Source organism: Lycium barbarum, chromosome 9, assembly GCF_019175385.1.
Source record: "Lycium barbarum isolate Lr01 chromosome 9, ASM1917538v2, whole genome shotgun sequence".
Taxonomy (NCBI): domain Eukaryota; kingdom Viridiplantae; phylum Streptophyta; class Magnoliopsida; order Solanales; family Solanaceae; genus Lycium; species Lycium barbarum.
The window spans coordinates 5852349-5870908 of record NC_083345.1 but is presented as its reverse complement, the minus strand read 5'-3'; the positions used below and the strand labels follow the sequence as shown (position 1 = coordinate 5870908).

The window sequence follows — 18560 nt, the reverse complement described above, 5'->3', positions numbered from 1 at the left end:
GATCTTGGTTTAAGGGGGGATCTGTTGGAATTAAACCAAGATTACTAATCCAAAGTTGTTTAGGATCAGTGTTTAATATTTATTTATTTCATATCTAATTAGGATTTATATGTCTAGTTCATATTGGAATGGGTTTTGTAGTCCTAGTTTATGTTGGTTTTCTAGTATTATAAATAAAGATGATCTGTCACATATTTTTCATTGTAGTGAGATTTAAGAATTTTGAGTTATTAAGTAAAGTCTCCTACCTTCTCTCAGTTTGATCAATTTCTTTTATATAGTCATTATTGGATCTTTCGATTATGGTATATTATTCCTTTGAGTATTTTTATTTCCTTCACATAAGAAAGTACAGAGTATGGAATATAATAAAAAAATATACACTAGCTACTTATTCTGTATTTGTGCAAACTGCAGGCCATGATACAGAGCTCATTTCAGCATGAATTACCTTAGTGCGATGAAGAGGTTTGGTATAGCCAAATATCCAATTGGCAAAACTCTATGTTTCGAGTCGAAGTTCTACTTTTATGTACGAAAAATAAGTGTAGATAGAGTTAGATATATATTTTGAAACACATCATCTAAATTCATTTACCTAGATTCATCACTGCTTGATGACTAACCTACTTTTGGTGTAATTTCAAATCTTACTGTATGTTCTGTTTCATTTTTAATTTCTAAATGGCTAAATTTATGTGAACTATAAAGGATGAAAGGAGAAGTGTTCTAATGTCGCAGATTCTTATTTCTTCATTTTTTACAAAAAAATTTATGGGTATACAACCAGACTAGACAAGCTCGTGACTATAATGACATAATTTTGTTGCGATCGAAATAACAGGACATAATGCGGAAGCAATCAAAACAAATCTTGAATGAATAAATCAAACAACAATGAAAAATTTATAAAAAAGGACTTTGATAATATGATATGGGTTTAGTCAATTGACCTACATATGATAAAACTAATAAAAAAATTATTCTAAACCTATTGAGTGAATAAATCTCCCCTCAAGTGAAACTCTCTAAAGGACTACATTGTGAATGCTTTTTTGTGTCATTGTTGTATGAAAAAAGATTCTTCAATATATACAGATCCAAAACTTTTTGCTCCAAGATAAAGACTAGCCAAATATGGAAGAGAATTATATTTCCTTTTCATGAAAAGTAAAGCAATTGTGGTTATACTTTGATTTTCCTTCAAGAGAAAAGTAAAACTCAAATATGATAAGAAAATCATGACAAAATCCTAACAATCTTCTGTTTTATTTGTTTTTCTTTACATTCTTTTTTACTTTTTTTCTTATATTGAATCTTCATCTTTTTTAACTTTCTTTTATTCATTCTTGCTGAATGCTGACCCTTTTTTGTGATTTTTTTTACAAAGGTACTCCATTCTGTTTTTGAAACTTGAATAGTGAGGTCCATTTACACATTTTACATTTCACTTACTACTCACCACCCCTGTTCCCCTCTTTTTCTTTTTCTTCTTATCTTTATCCAATATCCAACTCCCAAATACAATTAAAAAAATTAAAACTTTAGCTCAATTATTTCTTTAATTTACTGGCACAAAGGCGTCATTTTACTTTATAGGATTGTCTTAAAGACTAAAACAAAAACAGAAAAGATAAAAAGCTCTACTTTTTTTGTAAAGTCCCTTTCTATGAGTTTGCTTGTTACCTTAGGATCCGTAGTTACGAAGGAAAAAGTGTTTTTGATCATGGTACTAATTATTACATGCTATTTAAATAAATAATCTAAATTTATAAAAAATAATCTTATCTAATCAATTTACATCCTAAAGGGAATGGAAACACAAATTAGTTTGTGTTTTGAGTTAATTTGATATTATTAAAAATATTGAATAATAAGCTTATTTTTTTTAATGTTAACAGTTTTAAAGGTGTTTCCATTTAATTAACAGAAAAGACGTTTATAAGCATTTTTTTTTAATCAAAAATATCAACCGCTTATTTTCAGGTCCAGTATTTTTATTCATTCATTTTAAGGGTATTTCAGCTATTTTAACAGAAAAGTTGTTTATCATCATTTTTTTTATCAAATACATCAACTGCGCATTTCAGCTTCAACATTTTTATCTGTTTATTTATAAATTCAGCTTAAGTACTTGTGCCTAAAAATTACTTAAATTTGGCTAAACCAAATAAACTCTAATTCTAGTATTTTCTTTAATATTCAACTAAGGTTACATATTTTCAAAAGCTTTGAGAAAAAAGAATGATCAAAATAAAAAATAAATTAACTTATGCTTTGCCGCATCAGTCTCGTTTATTTTTACTTTACTACTATATAAAAATATGAGTTAAAGTGTTGGATCGACGACATGTTTGCTTGAGTGTTATTAATTAATTTGTAAGTTGCATTTTGGTTATTTTTGCATTTAGTTCTGACTTTTCATTCATCCAATTAAGTTGATCACTGTGCATGCTTTGTTAGTACTCCCTTAGTTTCAATTTATATGAATTCATTTTATTGGGTACGACATTTAAAAAAGAAGGAAGATTTTTAAAACTTGTGACTCAAAATAAGTCTTGAATATTTATGTGGCTGTAAATTATTTCATAAAGTGAATTTGTTTCTAAATTAAGAAAAAAATTATTTATTTTGATATGAATTAAAAAGAAAATAAGTTCATATAAATTGAAACTGAGAGTATTTGGTTGTGCAGACCTTCTAGCCCTTTGACATGGCGGTATGGGGTATGTTGTTAGTGGGTCCATTTTCTCATTATCATTGTGGCTGACAACTGTTTCCATTTAACTTGCCCATTACTCCCATTCGGGTGTGATTTGTTTCAAAAGAGTATAAAATTATGTATGTTTTAAATTTACTTTTCACTACTATAAATTACTACTTTTTATTTTCGAGACTTAACATCCTATTTAATTGCTACTCCTTCCATCTTAAATTATTTATCGTGATTATTAAAAATAATTATCTCAAATTATTTATCGTTTTAGAAGTTCAAGCCACAGTTAATTATTTTTTTTCTATTTTATCCTTAGTAGAATTTTGTCATTAACGAAGATGATACATAAATCGAATAAACATTTAATAGAGAGAGATTATAACTTAGACATAAATAAGAGTAAATTTAATCGAATACCCCTTCTCATTAATATTTCTTAAGGGGCGTGTAAAATAAATAAAACAACAAATAATTCTAGACGGAGGGAGTATTTGGTACTAATGTCAACATAGTGCTTTTATTTTCATGTGTTACAGCGTAATTCTTTTTCTTACTCCATTTGTTATAATTTATGCAACATTTTTCGTTTTTTGAGATTCAAATTATAAGAATTTTTACCAACATTTTAAAATATATTATTTCATCATATTGACATGAGAAGAATTGCATCTTATAGTACTTTCGTATAATTTTTGAATATCTATATTTTAATTTTAAAATGTTGAGTTGATCCATTCCAATTTAGCTTAAAAACAAAGTCAAATTAACTTTTGGAAAGCGTAAAGTATCAAATAAATTGAGAAAGAATAATAATTTTCATACTGCTATAATTATAGATTCTTTTATTTAGATTTACATAGTCTAATAGCCAACAATGAATTAGTATCTCTAACTCTATGTTTTAGGGTCACAACCATCTTTGAGTTCCAAGAAACTATTTTTGATAAATACTGAATAATTCACCAGTGTTTAGGTCACAATAGATTCTTCCTTCTGAATTCAATAAAAATGAAGTCGGTAATGTTACACCCCGTAGTTTCGTACGTTAAGATTTATAAGTGTTGGATGTTTTAAGTCTGGATACTGGAGTTACTTTCAAGGATATACGAGAACATGTGCATCAATTGTTTTTTGGTTATGAGGGTTTAAGTTCATATAGTAAGCTATGGGAGGATTGGAGAGCAAGTAAATTAAGGGAATTAAGTTTTTGGAATTTTGGAGAAAAATATGGGGGGCAATTTTGGCCCAAATTTAAGGAAGAACATCTTTTAGTATATGAGGAGTTTTGAAGCAAAGCAAAAGCCTAATTAAAGTTCATGAAGTCTAGTTTCCAACGCAACAAACCGCTCGTCGATACGACGTTCGAGTAGAGAATTATGGACGTTACAAGTTAGGCGGGCAGAGTAGGGGACTGCATTGTGCTAACGCACAGTGTCGCGCGCTGATACAGTGCTACAGTGCCAACCGACTTTAATCCACTATATAAGGGCTAAAATCCATCTTTTTCTCCATAATAAACTTCCCAAATACTCTAGAAAGCTCAGCCAACATAGGAGAGCTTATATACACCATCAAGTGATGATTTTACATAATTTTCAAGTGACGGAGTATTAATCGAGGTCCAAGTAACGTATAGCCGCGATTATAGTTTTGTTTTGTGTTGGAGTTGACTTGGATTCAAGTAAACATTGAAGATTTTGCTATTCTAGCAAAAGTAAGGTATGAATCTCTTTTTATTAATATTGATTCAGGAATATTTACGAGAATAAGAGTTATAATTATTGCGTTGGTATTATTGGCGTATGGATTAAGGTTTGAAGAAAGTTTTGGATGTAATTGTGCATATTTATCTTGTCGAATCTTGATGATATTGTTGTTGATATTGGTATGGTTGTTGTTGTTGTTGGTTATTGGTATTGTGATTTCGGGCTAGGCATATATACAAGGGAGATGTTGCCCCGAATTTCAGCAGATTCTAAATGGATTCGAATTAAAGGCTTAAGACGAACATGCGTGGATGAGTATAATAATAGTTTGAATTGTTTTATATGTAGATTACGGGATTGCGAACGATCTTAAGTTAATTTCAAGACAGGAAGTAAGTTGGAAAGTCGAGAAATAAGCCTCCAGGTATGTTAAGGCTAGTCCCTTTCTTTCTAAGGCATGGTCCTTTTGTTATAAATTTTTGTGTCATACCCATAATATCCTTGGTTCCACGATGCTAGAAGTCCACGAATCTCATGATCCTTATGATGTTATTGAGCTTCTAAAGGCATGATTTTTTTCCTACCAACCCATGCATGAATTCTATTAAAAAAATCCTCATTTCCAAGAATGTTAGAGATTCATGACTCTTAAAGTTTTTATGATGCTAAAGATGAATAATTTTTTTATGATAACCATGACGGTGATTATGAGGGATTTATTTATCAAAGCCCCAAGGCATACGGATTTCATGTTATTATGAGATGATTTTATTCATAGAGATTTCCAAGTACATGAGCTTTATATTATTATGAGATAATTGAGCTTACTTTACAATTTCTTAATTTCCTTCAATGTTGGTAATCTCACTTTATGACCCTTGTTCTTTCAAGGTGGGATAAACGATGATGATTGATCCATAATTTAATCGGAGGCTACCGACCTTACGTTACTCCGATACATTTGTGGCTTTTGATTGGGCTCTCATGCATGCTTTATCTATATGTATGTATTTTCTCACATCGCGCTGCGTTATAGTCGGCGGGGCATGGCACATAGATGTGCACACCACTGCAGTGGACATGTTATGATATCGCTCCGGACGCGGGCTAATGATGATACCACCGAGCCTTAATGGCCGGGCATGATACTATATATAACACCGAGCCTTAATGGCCGGGCATGGTACTATATATATGTATAAAAATATTTTTTTTAAGAAGTATGCATGACATTCGCCTCAAGAGGCATCTAGACGTACAGGTTATCTCTCTCTTATTTCATGTTACTTTCATATCTGTATTATGTTGTTATCCATGCCTTACATACTTAGTATATTATTCGTATGACGTCCCTTCTTGTGGACGCTATGTTCATGCCCGCAGGTTTAGGTAGTCAGGCGAGCAGCCCAGCACGGTAGGATCTTCCCTCAGCTGCAGTTAGTATGCTCCACTTGGTTCGGAGCAGCAGTCTATTTTGGTATGATATTTTGATTTGTACATATAGGTATGACGAAGCCTTGTCCCGTCCTTCCTACAGTTTATATTCCATAGAGGCCTGTAGACATTTGTACGTAGTTAGTAAGTTAGGTAGCCTTGCCGGCTCTATGATACTCGTGATGTTGTAGCGACCTTGTTGGTTCGCATATGCACATATATGTTGGATTACCGGATATTTTTATGTTGGGCCCTTTTTGCGTGTAGGTATTCTTTGAGTTATGTTATATGTTGTTCAAGGTAACTGTTACGTCAGGTGGTTCCCGGCCAAATGGGTCGGAGCCCGTCATGCCCCTCGTTAGGGTGTGACAGGTAACCCTAATAAATAGTTTCTTAAGGAGAATTCTAAGTTAATAAAGGCCAAGTAAAATGGAATGAAGGGAGGGTTTAATTAAGGAGCTGATATGAACTGATTTGGACAATTTTTGAAGCAACAAATGTATTGCTGAAATTTTTGTTTTTGAAGTTCTGTAAGGATTTGCAAACAATTTGTACCAGTTATGACCCAATCAAGACTTGTGGCAAGACACAAATCCATCAGAACTTTTAACGATCCACCAGGATCTTGTGGACCAATTTGTAATAAGGTTATGACATAATTTGTAATAAGCCCGTGATGACTGAGATGAGAAGAACAAGAAGAGCGTGGAGGGAGACTTCCGTGTTCAGTGGTAGAGGATTTTAAAGAGATTGTTAGTTTACTATAAGCTAAAGTCTAAATATTAGTACAATCTATATAAGGTAAATCTTAATTTAATAAACAAAATTTTAATTGTCTTAAAGTCATAAGTATTAAGAAAATAATTAAATGATATTCGTCCACTGCGAAATCTATTTTTAAAGGGTAAAAAGGTTAACATTTTGCTTGGGTTCGTGCTTTTATAGATAACTAGATCTTCCAACTAGGCCAATTCAGAAGCAATAGAGAATATGGACATGAACAAAGTTGGGCCAGTGGGAGGACGTAGAGGTGGAACCATTTGGGATGAAAAGGGACGAGACCAAGTTGCTGGGATTTATGTTTCCTACAGCGAAGACACAGTCTATTCACTTCAGTTCTTGTTCTATGAGAATGGCAAGTTGATTCAATCAGACAAGCATGGTGGTGATCGCTGTGAGAACTTCTATGCAGTTGTCTTTGATTATCCATCAGAGTTTCTTACTTCTCTAAGCGGTTCCTACGACGACAATGCGTACTCTCCAGTTCTGCAAGCTATCAAATTTAGCACCAGCAAGGGTTCCTATGGACCATTTGGACTTGTGAAGCCTTCATCTGATGCCAAATACGTCATATCTTCATCTGCTGCCAAACACTTCACCTTTCAGATAGGAAATCACCGTCTTTTTGGTGGTTTTCATGGCACCAAGACTAAGTATGCCGTTGAGAGTATTGGTATCTATGTGAAGCCCATCATATCCTCCATAATCAACTTGAAAGATCTTCGAGTGAAGGATGAGAAAGATGTTTAACTCACCTTCCACAAATTTCCAAATTATGTTGTTCGTCTTAATTAACTCTATGCTTACTTATGGTTCTACTTTTGCACAACCGATCTACTGCTTGGTGTTTGGTTATTATGTAAGGTTTATTTCTTGAGTTTGATTACACTGAGTATGTTGTTGTGTTTGTATTTCTTGAGTTTTATATTGTAAAAACAAGTTATTGTAAGATGGTTAAGCTCCGTCCGCTATGATATTGAGGTAAATCGCTCCCAGTTTTCATTGTCATCCTCATTATTTGGTAAAAATTATCTTCAAGATCTTTTAATTTAACCAGATGGAGAGTGGTGAATAACGGTGTCTTTTTATGTTAAAGTACAATTATGAGAAACTTTTGAGCAGGGAGGAGTCTATTTAGATTTTGTAGAGAAATATAGCAGAAGAAAAAGTAAATCGAAGAGACCTTCTGCTAGCCCAAGATCGTTAACTGAGATCGGAAGATTCAACTAAAGAAGAGTAAGTTTTGGAAAGGAGAACTTTGTAATGGAAGAAGGCTCTCTTGAATTGGCTTGAATGATTTTCAATTGGGTTGATTAGAAATGCATAAGATCATCCCTATTTATAGTTGTCTATAGATGATTCTAGTTACTCTTCTAGATACATCTGCAAGAAAATTCTAGCAACTTTTATGTTTTAGTAATACTCTAGAACATCTAGATATTTCTATAAGATAATTATCTAAGATGCTACACTAGACCATTCTAGATATTCTTCTAAATATCTATGATATTTATTCTTTCAAAAAATTAACTTTAATTTTTCACACTCCCCCTTAAAGTAATTTTTTGGAAGTTATCCTGAACTTATCGTGGAAGAACTCAGACGAAGCTTGTGAGCGTGCCATGGTGAAGATCTCAACAATATTTTCTCAACACTTCTCCCTTCTTCAAATGATTTTCCGCTAATAATTGGGCCACTAAAGAAACATGAATACATCTTGATAAAATTTTCATCTCTGTTACGGTCAGACTTGACAATATTTCTTTTTGGCCTTTGCGAACCACGTGAACCATCTTCATGCTGTGTTTCACATTTTTGAGTTTCCAGAACCCCCCTTTCTCTTAGGTCCTTGACAATTGTGTTATTTGGAGAAGCACTTGAGTCGATGACGATCTGACCATTAATTTCCTGCGAAGACTCAGCACCACCGTAGGATCCACTACCAGATTCCTTTTTCAGCTCCTCAATGAACTGTTTGTCAGCTTCAGAGCATCCGAGAACCATATTATCTGTCTCTCCATATGAAATTGGGCCTTCAAGGTCAACCTCTTCATTTATTTGACCGTCAGCTTCTCCATCTGCTTCCAGTATTTGATCTGAGCTAGTGATTGACTTTGATATGGCAGATGATTGATCAGAGACTTCAACTTCCACTACAACTCCCTCAATGCTTTCTCTAGAATGGTCACCATTGTCATATATAGTTTCAGAAACTTCATGCTCAGGATCTACTTCAACATCCTCCACGTCCAGACTTTTATTACTAATTTAGGATCTGCTTCGTTGATTTCCTCGATAGCAGCTACCACGTCACTAGTCTGAACATCTTTGGAATCTGCTTGCTTTTTGTTGATGACACCAATGCCTTCCTTCTCCACGTAATGGACCGTATTATCTCTTGAATCCATGATCCAGTCTCTTTCGAAATTGAAGGAAGCCAGGGCATCTACTACTCGAGCCTCAGCTATGAAGCACCTTCCCCAGTCCTCTTCTTCTTCAGTAGCTTTCTCAACTTGAGCCATGTTGCTCTCTTTTATTTGGAAATATCTTTTTATATGTCCTATTTTACCACACCTGTAACATTTGAGAGTTTTCTTATAGTTATTAGTAGACTCTCTCTCCTTTTCTATGAGCTGGAAACACTTTGAGATCGAGAGGGTGGCGTATTTCTGAATGTTTTTCCTTTAAAGTTCCTCTTGTCGGCTACAAGAGCATTCCCTTCCCCTTCTTTAAAACATACACTAGCCATCTGTTTGGCTAGTAGCTCCTGTGATGACAACAAATTTTCAAACTCCTCCAAGGATGGTTGTTGAGCCCATCCTTGAATTGATGTAACAAAAGGAATATATTCTGACTTCAAACCACGAATGATAGTTCTTCTCATTCGTGCTTCAAAGATAGCCTCATCCGGATTTAATAAAGAGATCTCTGAACATAAGTTCTTAATCCTCAAAAAGTACTCGGCAATAGAAAGATTACCTTGAGTGGTGTTCGCCAATTCATTCTCCAATATTTGTAGTCGGGCTTCATCTTTCTTGTTGAACAAACGATCAAGGGTCCTCCAAATTTCATGAGCTGATTTGCACCTTATAATATGATCAAACAAGTTGTGTGAGATAGACTTCTTTAGGATGAACTCCGCCTTCGCATTAATCTGCTTCCACTTCTTGTATGCACTACTATTTTCCGGTCCGTCAGTAGGAGGACTTGTGTAACTACCATTAACAACATCCTACAAATCCTCTCCCACAAGGTATGACTCCATACATGTCTTCCATACCTTGTAATTGGACTGATGCAATCCATTTAGAGAAACCAGTTGAATCTACCACAAATCCGATCTTGAAATAAAATCCAGAAGCCAACGTATGGCTATGGCTCTTATACCATGTAGAGAAATATAGCAGAAGAAAAAGTAAATCGAGGAGACCTTCTGCTAGCCCAAGATTGTTAACTGAGATCGGAAGATTCAACTAAAGAAGAGGAAGCTTTGGAAAGGACAATTTTGTAATGGAAGAAGACTCTCTTGAATTGGCTTGAATGATTTTCAATTGGGTTGATTAGAAATGTACAAGATCATCCCTATTTATAGTTGTCTATAGATGATTCTAAATACTCTTCTAGATACATCTACAAGAAAATTCTAGCAACTTTTATCTTCTAGTAATATTCTAGAACATCTTGATATTTCTATAAGATAATTATCTAATATGCTACACTAGACCATTCTAGATATTCTTCTAAATATCTATGATATTTATTCTTCCAAAAAATTAACTTTAATTTTTCACAGATTTCCATTCTTAAAGCATTTGTTAAATAAAAGAGTATATTAGAAAAGTTTAAATTCGTCAATTTTTGGTTTTTTATATCTAGGATAAATATGTTAATATGATCGTTACAAAAAAATCAAAACAAGGAAGGTAAGCATAATGTTGTAACTGGAAAGGGTCAAATATACCCCTCATTATACTTTCGGTCTAATATATCCTTCCCTTATACTTCAACACAAATTTGCTCTTAATTTTGACGGAGTGACATGTGTCATGCTTAGAAGCAAATGACACACCCCCAATTTTAAATATCCTTCCTTTAGAAACTCACCCGTCTAACCCAACCCATTTTCTTTTCTTTTCATCTTTTTCCTCTTCTTCTCTTTTCAATACCCAAAGTTTCAAACCTTGTTCTTTCATGGTAGATTTCAAATCTAGGTGTTAGCAACGGTTGGATTTTGTTAGTCCAAGTATGTTTCTTCTATTTCCTATAACATCATTTTGTTTTTACTACTGTATGCTTTAATATTTAGATATAAATGAAGGTTCTCTTCTGTCTAAATTCTAAATCTAAATATGAGCTCCATAGCCAAAATTGCTTCTGGTCTCAAATTCTCAATCAGTCAACAAAGTGATAGTGATGTAAAATTCTGCATTTAGCGAATCATAATCAGTTAAATCTTTTGTATTCTCTGGAGTAATGTGATGTTTCACAAGGGTAACAATAACATTTCAAGACCTGCATTTTAAACGATTATATTTTAAGTTAAAGTTTGGCCATAGATTCCCGAAAAATCTTGAAAAACTTGATTTGGGTGAAATTATTCAAATTTTGAAAATGTGTTTGGCCATAGTTTTTCAAAACATATTTCACTATTTATTTTGAAATACATGAAACATCACTTATACCCGTAAGTTCTAAAAACTATCAAGAATACTCAATCATACAAAACATACATACTTGCCATCCCAAAATTAAGCAGAACATGATATTTTAATAACAATTGCTAATAACACATTGACAAACAACACCAAACCGATAAATCGAGTCCAACTGGAAAAAAAACCCGACTAGTGATTTGGTTTGACTTAGTTTGGTGTTGAAAAAAAAAACCGATCATAATTGGTTTGGTTTGGTTTTAGCTAAAAAAAAAAAGTTAAACCGAACCAAACCAACCCGACATTACGTGTATTCGATTTTTAAAATATTTTATACATAAAAATATTTATTTGTAATGTAATTTATAAATATTTCTTAAAAAAAATCTCATAGTAGTTTTTTTGTCTTTTATCATATTATTTTAAACTTGAACTAAGATTTTTGAATGTCAACAAGTTTTATATCCCATTGATGTTAGTAAATCAAATAAAGTCCAAATCAAAACCAACTCAACACCAATGCTAACAAAAGAAATTCAATTCTAACACTAAGAATGACAATAATATTGGATATCTATTCTTTGGTTTCGCATAATTGGTTTAGAGAGTGAAAATACATAACTTGATTTTTTTCATTGTCATGTAATTAATACTTAGGAGTCGTTTGGACATGGTTTGAAGCCATGGTTTCAAATCATGATTTGAAATCATGTTTAGACATGTAATTTGAATATCTTAAGTTGTATTTTCTCTCATAGACATAAAAACTCCACAAGTTGTGAAAACTATCAAAACATCCCCAATTCTTATACAATCTTATCTAATGAGCAAGTCATAATTCATAACAAAATTAATACGCTACTAAAAGACCTTTCTAAAAAAATACAACATCGATTGATCAAACTTTAGTTCAATAAAAACGAAAATTTAACATGAATAGTAATGTAACTACTCTTTAATATAATCCTCCCACATGGTAGAAATAAATAAAGGTGGTGGAAGTTAATGAGGTTGGTAAATGGTTGGCGGGAGTAATTGTTAAAAATATTTACCAACTTATGGGTCTTTTTTTATAAAATATAAACTTATGGGTCAAGTTTTATATTTAAAAATTTTGAAACCACAAATCATGCTTTTTTGGATGATTTGGGGTTTCAAACCGCATGTCCAAACGCCTACTTATTAGCCGTATTTATTTTAACATGTCTTAGTATTTTTAGATTATGGTCATTTTCTTTATGGCTTATTAATTAGCAATATTTATTTTAACCGCTTTTATTATCTTTTTTGTTGAATATTTGTCATCACCCATCTCACATTTAGTGTTATTTTCTTAAGCAACACCTCAGTTATATAGTTGTATCTTACTAGAGTTAAAGAAATATTTAAAGTAAAAGTTATATGTTTTGTATAAAGACTTTTTTGGGGGAAAAAAATCAAAAAATCTGAGAAAACCTGAATTTTATTGGTTTGGTTTGGTTTATAAATTTAAAAACCCGACGCAATTGGTTTGGTTTTTGGTATTTGAAAAATCCGAACCAACCTGGTCCATGTCCACCCCTACTTACTAGCTACTACAATTCAAATTACAATACAAAGATTCATCCATGCAAGAAAAATAAAACAAAGGTAATAATAGCTATTCTTTAATATATTTCCCACATTGTACGAACAATCTCGACTTTATAGAAGACACTGCTTTAATTGTGTAAAGATGGTAGATACGGCTTTAATTGAGGAATATGATAGATAAAATTAGTTGGGTCATAAATAAATGGGGTTTTTTATATATATAAAATATAAAAGTTTAGGGTAGTTTTTAAAAGTTTTGAAAAGGCCAGCACATATAGATCTTGGCCCAAAAACAGGTTTGAGCCAGAATTTGGGAATTTGAAGATTTGTTTTCAAAATCTGTGAAAATTTTATGGCCAAACAGAGATCTGAAAACAAATCTTCAAAATATGCTTTCAAAATCTATGGCCCAACTGGACCTTACACTTCATATGAAGTTAATGCATCATATTTGCAAGACATAATACATAAATAGGCCCTCAAACTTGATTTCAGCTGGCAAGTATGCTCTTCAATTTTGGGTGTGCACAAGTAGGCACCTCAACTTGTATAAAGTTGAACACGTAAACACAAATGCTGATGTGACACATAATTTTGGAGGTGTCTAGATGATTATTTTGTAAGTTAAAGTGTTCAACTGACAAAGTTGAGATAAATTGAGATGCCTACTTTTACACACCCAAAGTTGAAAAGCATACTTGCCAGCTGAGGTCAAGTTTGAAGGCATATTATGCTATTCACAATTGTCACCTGCTCCAGCACAAAAGAATTTGACTTCAACTAAAACATATTCCAAACTCGATGCCCTGAAAGAACAGGACTAACAAAATCCACCCATGGCTATCATCTAGATTTGACATCTATCATTAAAGAACAAAGTTTGAAGCTTCAGGTATTGAAAAGAGAAGAAGATGAAAAGAAAAGAAAATAGGACAGGTTAAATGAGTGGGTTTTTAAAGAAATCGGGTATTTAAATTAGGGTTGAGTCATTTTATTCTAAGCTTGACCCATGTCCCTCCGTCATAATAAGAGCAAATTTGTGTCAGAGTATAATGAAAGGGGTTTATTTGGATCGAAAGTATAACGAGGGATATTTGACCCTTTTCTGATAGTACAGGGGTATTTTGACCTTATTCCGTATTGTAAACCACGAGGTAGGTTAGTGTTACGAAGCCAAACTTGAGGGATTTCCGTAAAATTATCCCTTAAATTTATAAAACTTATCATTTCTTAAATTTATTAAAGTATTTCACTTGTAAAGATCTAAAACTGCTCGAGTTGTACATACTATACTAGAAATAGAGATTTTTACCCAAAGCCGACCGAATGCACTATGTACATTTCCTACCTGGTAAATATAAATTATTCACTGAATATATGTTGGAATTAAACCAAGATTACTAATCCAAAGTTGTTTAGGATTGGTATTTGGTGTTTATTTAATTCATACTTAGTTAGGATTTATTTGTCTAGTTTATATTGGAATGGGTTTTCTAGTCCTAGTCTATTTTGATTTCTAGTATTATAAATAGGGATGATATGCCACATATTTTCATTGTAGTGAGATTCAAGAGTTTTAAATTATTAAGTAAAGTCTCCTACCTTCTCTCTCTAGTTTGATATATTTCTTCTATATAGCCATTGTTGAGTCTTCCGCTTGTGTTTATATTATTCCTTTGAGTATTTTTATTTCCTTCAAATTGGTATCAGAGCCTATGAGAGATCCGATCAAAGCCTACATGTGATCCGTTCAAAGCCTTGTGTGCCCATCCGACTCTGGTTGACCTTTCAATAGGTGGTAAAGCAGTATCATCAACAAATAATTTTTCTTCAAGCTCCTCAAAATATACAATCTCAGATAATGGTTCAAAATTGATTGCGTCTTCAATATCCAGAATCATGCACGTCAATTGTGGATCTGGACCCTTAATTATTTTGGCTTTAATTTTGGGTAGATCATCAAAAACTGCTCTTGATGAACTCTTTTGCTTCTTTCATCACTAGATTCGCCTTCAATACCTTCAAACATTTTTTTCTTGTGTGATAATGACGGGTACTTCTATTCCTTTTTCAATAGCCCCACATTGTATAGACCAATCATGTCTATTACATATTTCATTACTTAAAACACTAGGAGCCTCTACCGAAAGAGCATCAGTTCGAATCAAATTATCCTTTTTAGCTATCCCAGAAAACATTAACAAATCAATTTGAACATTATTGGATTCTGCATTACAATCAAAGACATTAGTACCACAACAAAAGTTACCTCTACCTTCTCTTCTTTTCTTCGTAATTTCTGAATTCTGGCCTTCTTCATTTATTTCTGTCAGATTCGATGACTCTTCTTTACCGTTTGGTTCATCCTTTGTTTGCAATGCCTCATCCACTATATCACGTGTTTGCCGATTCAATGACATCTCATATGCCACCAATTCATCTTCTAGATCATCAACTCTCAACGTATTAAGATCCTGAGTTGCCTCAATAACTGTTTTCTTAATGTGAAATTCTAATCTTAGAGACCGCAATATCTTTTCAACAACTTTAACTTCTTCCAATTCTTCTCCGTTGATTTTCATATCATTAATAATTTCTGTAATTCTTACAAAAAATTCTTTGACAGATTCTGTTGGCTTCATCTGGACCAACTCATACTGTCTCCAAAGCTCTTGAAGTTTCTCTCTCTTCACATCTGCAGCACGCCTATATGATTTCACCAATATTGTCCAAGCTTCGTTTGCTGATTTTGCATGCAAATATTTGTTATATACATGTAATCGGACTTTGCAATTGAGGTAGTAGAATGCCATATAATTCAATTGCATATTTTTCTCCAATTGTGTAGCTGCTTCACCAATCAATGTTGTGCCTTCTGGGGTTTTCACGAACCCTTCATCAATAATGGACCATAGTCCAACAACATTGAAGAAATTCTTCATCTGTTGATACCAACTCTCAAAATTATTTTTTCCATCAAACACAAAAATGAGACAATCTGGTAAATATAGAATATTCATATTCTTTTATATATGTCGGATCTCACACGAGGCTTTGATCGGATCTCACACAGGCTCTGATACCAATTTGAAGGAAATAAAAATACTCAAAGGAATAATATAAGGACAAGCGGAAGACTCAACAATGGCTATTTAGAAGAAATTCATCAAACTAGAGAGAGAAGGTAGGAGACTTTTAGTCGGATGGGCACACAAGACCAAGTACAAATCAAGTGAAGAAGCAGATGATTTTAAATCTAGGCGAGTTACTGAAGGATACAAAAAGAAGAACAAATATGCTCATGATATTTTGAAGATGGAGAAAGCCAAATTAACTTTGAATCTTTTTGAAGAGAAACTGAAGCTGACTAAAGATGGCACTCACAAGTTTGTTGATGCTACGTACTTCAGGAAATTGTTTGAGAGTCTAAGGAGGTTGACTTCTACAAGATATGATATTGTTAATGGCATGCTCAAGTTTGAAGATCTTGGTTTAAGGGAGGCTATGTTGGAATTAAACCAAGATTACTAATCCAAAGTTGTTTAGGATTGGTATTTGGTATTTATTTAATTCATACTTAGTTAGGATTTATTTGTCTAGTTCATATTGGAATGGATTTTCTAGTCCTAGTCTATTTTGATTTCTAGTATTATAAATAGGGATGCTATGTCACATATTTTCATTGTAGTGAGATTCAAGAGTTTTGAGTTATTAAGTAAAGTCTCCTACCTTCTCTCTCTAATTTGATAAATTTCTTCTATATAGCCATTGTTGAGTCTTCCGCTCGTGCTTATATTATTCCTTTGAGTATTTTTATTTCCTTCAATATACATATATACTATACATCTTTCAGTTGTTTTTAGTTAAGTGATTGGATGGACGTCTATTTAGGTTAATTCTTTATATAAAAGTAGTAAACAAATAAACATCTTTAGTAATTACTTATGGAGAAAATCGAATACAGAAGCTTCCACTTTGTGCTTTAAAAGTGATAATAAAAGAAAAAGATGCAAAGGCGACATAAGGATTACGCAGGAAAAAAGCAAAGTATATAAAAAGATAAATATCTCTTCTTGAGTGGTCCAAACAAATGATTCCTTTGATTAAGTAAAATGACATAAATTAGTGGGATTTAGTTTCATTGAGTGACAATATTTCTAATGAACTAATGTACAAGAAATTGCTAATTGATGCCCAAAAAGGGAAAATGAAAAATATGAAATGCGATTCAGAGTTGGGCCACTGTCATAAAGCAACAAGAATTAGCCTAAATTGGGTCGGCATTCGATTCTTCGGTTCGGTTTTTTTGAACTTCGGTTCGGTTTTCGGTTTTTCAAAAGTGTGTACCAAATACCGAACCGAATTAATTCGGTTTGGTTCGATTTTTTCGATTCTGTTCTTCGGTATTGTTTTTTTTTTTTTTTCTTTTCAATTTTAACGGCAAGTGTCCTTCAATATAGTGACAAGACTAAGTTTAAGTTAACTAAAAATTCATTATGACTCCAAATGTTGCTGGGGAACTAAAAGAAGAGACCTTTAGGCAAACAATAAGGTAGAACTGGAGAAACATAGAAATCAAGCAATTACATTAAGATGTTGAGAGAAAGGTTAAGTACTTTGCAATTATCAGCAAACGCCTTGACAGATCTTATTGAGCTCAGGTCAAGTTTCTCAACATCGACGCCAGCAGGTTACCTGAGTATTATATTTGAACTCAAGTAATACAAGTTCGGTTCTTCGGTTAAATCGAAAACCGGGACTTGAAAACCGAAAACTGAACCGAAAACCGATTTTTTAGAAAAAAATAAAATCGAAACCAAACCAAAGAACCGAATTAATTCAGTTCGGTCCGGTTTTTCGATTTTCGGATTTATGCCCAGCCCCTAAGCCTAACTACCATTTTCGATGTTTTTGTCTTTTTGTTGCTAAAATGTTATTATCGTTGTTAATAAGATAATGACATTATGATATAAAGGTGTTGGAATTTTAATGATATGGTGATGTAACGGTGTTGGAATTACATGATGTTTTCGATGGGGAGTACGAGAGGCGATTTAGAGTGCAGTATATTGATTTACGGAAATTCGTTAAATTTTATTCATACTCTATATGTATCATATATTAACTTGAAGCCATGGTAGGATCCACAAATTTTAAATTCTGAATTCACATTTGTACGGAGTACTAATTCTCCGTACAAAGGTTAAATGGTAACCTTAAAAAATGCAAAACAATCTTCTATAACATGTTACTTAAGATAAACTCACAGTGTAACTTAAATATTCTTCTATGAGTTACTTGCATGCTAGCTTAAGCAAATTTGCAAACATTTAAATGATAAAACAACTAATCGCAATACTCCAATAAGATAGTTTGAATTTGGGTCTTATCATCATCCACCCCAATATAATCTAAAAGATAACTCATGAAAAATAGTTTTAAAAAAATATAAGTAAATAAATAAAGTATGCTCTCTTTAGATGGTCACACATTTTGACGAGATTCTCAATATATAAACTCATTATTTCTTGAACATCGAGGAATTAATTAGGTCTTTCAAATATCATAATTCGAATAGTGAAGTTAATTGATTCAAAATTTCGAGTATATTATCTTCTGTCACGGCAATTAATCAATTATTCATTCCTATTCTTTCTCGTAATAATCATTTAGACAAGGGTGAGAATAAATTGAAAAAAG

At 32.7% G+C, this 18560-nt stretch overlaps 1 protein-coding gene across 1 annotated transcript; it reads left to right on the top strand.

The window, feature by feature from the left end:
- The first annotated feature begins 6586 nt into the window (after positions 1–6586).
- On the top strand, positions 6587–7644 carry LOC132609338 (inactive protein RESTRICTED TEV MOVEMENT 1-like). Its single transcript, XM_060323253.1, has one exon. The coding sequence runs from the start codon at positions 6847–6849 to the stop codon at positions 7384–7386; it is 540 nt and encodes a 179-aa protein (XP_060179236.1). The 5' UTR covers positions 6587–6846; the 3' UTR covers positions 7387–7644.
- Positions 7645–18560: the final 10916 nt, after the last annotated feature.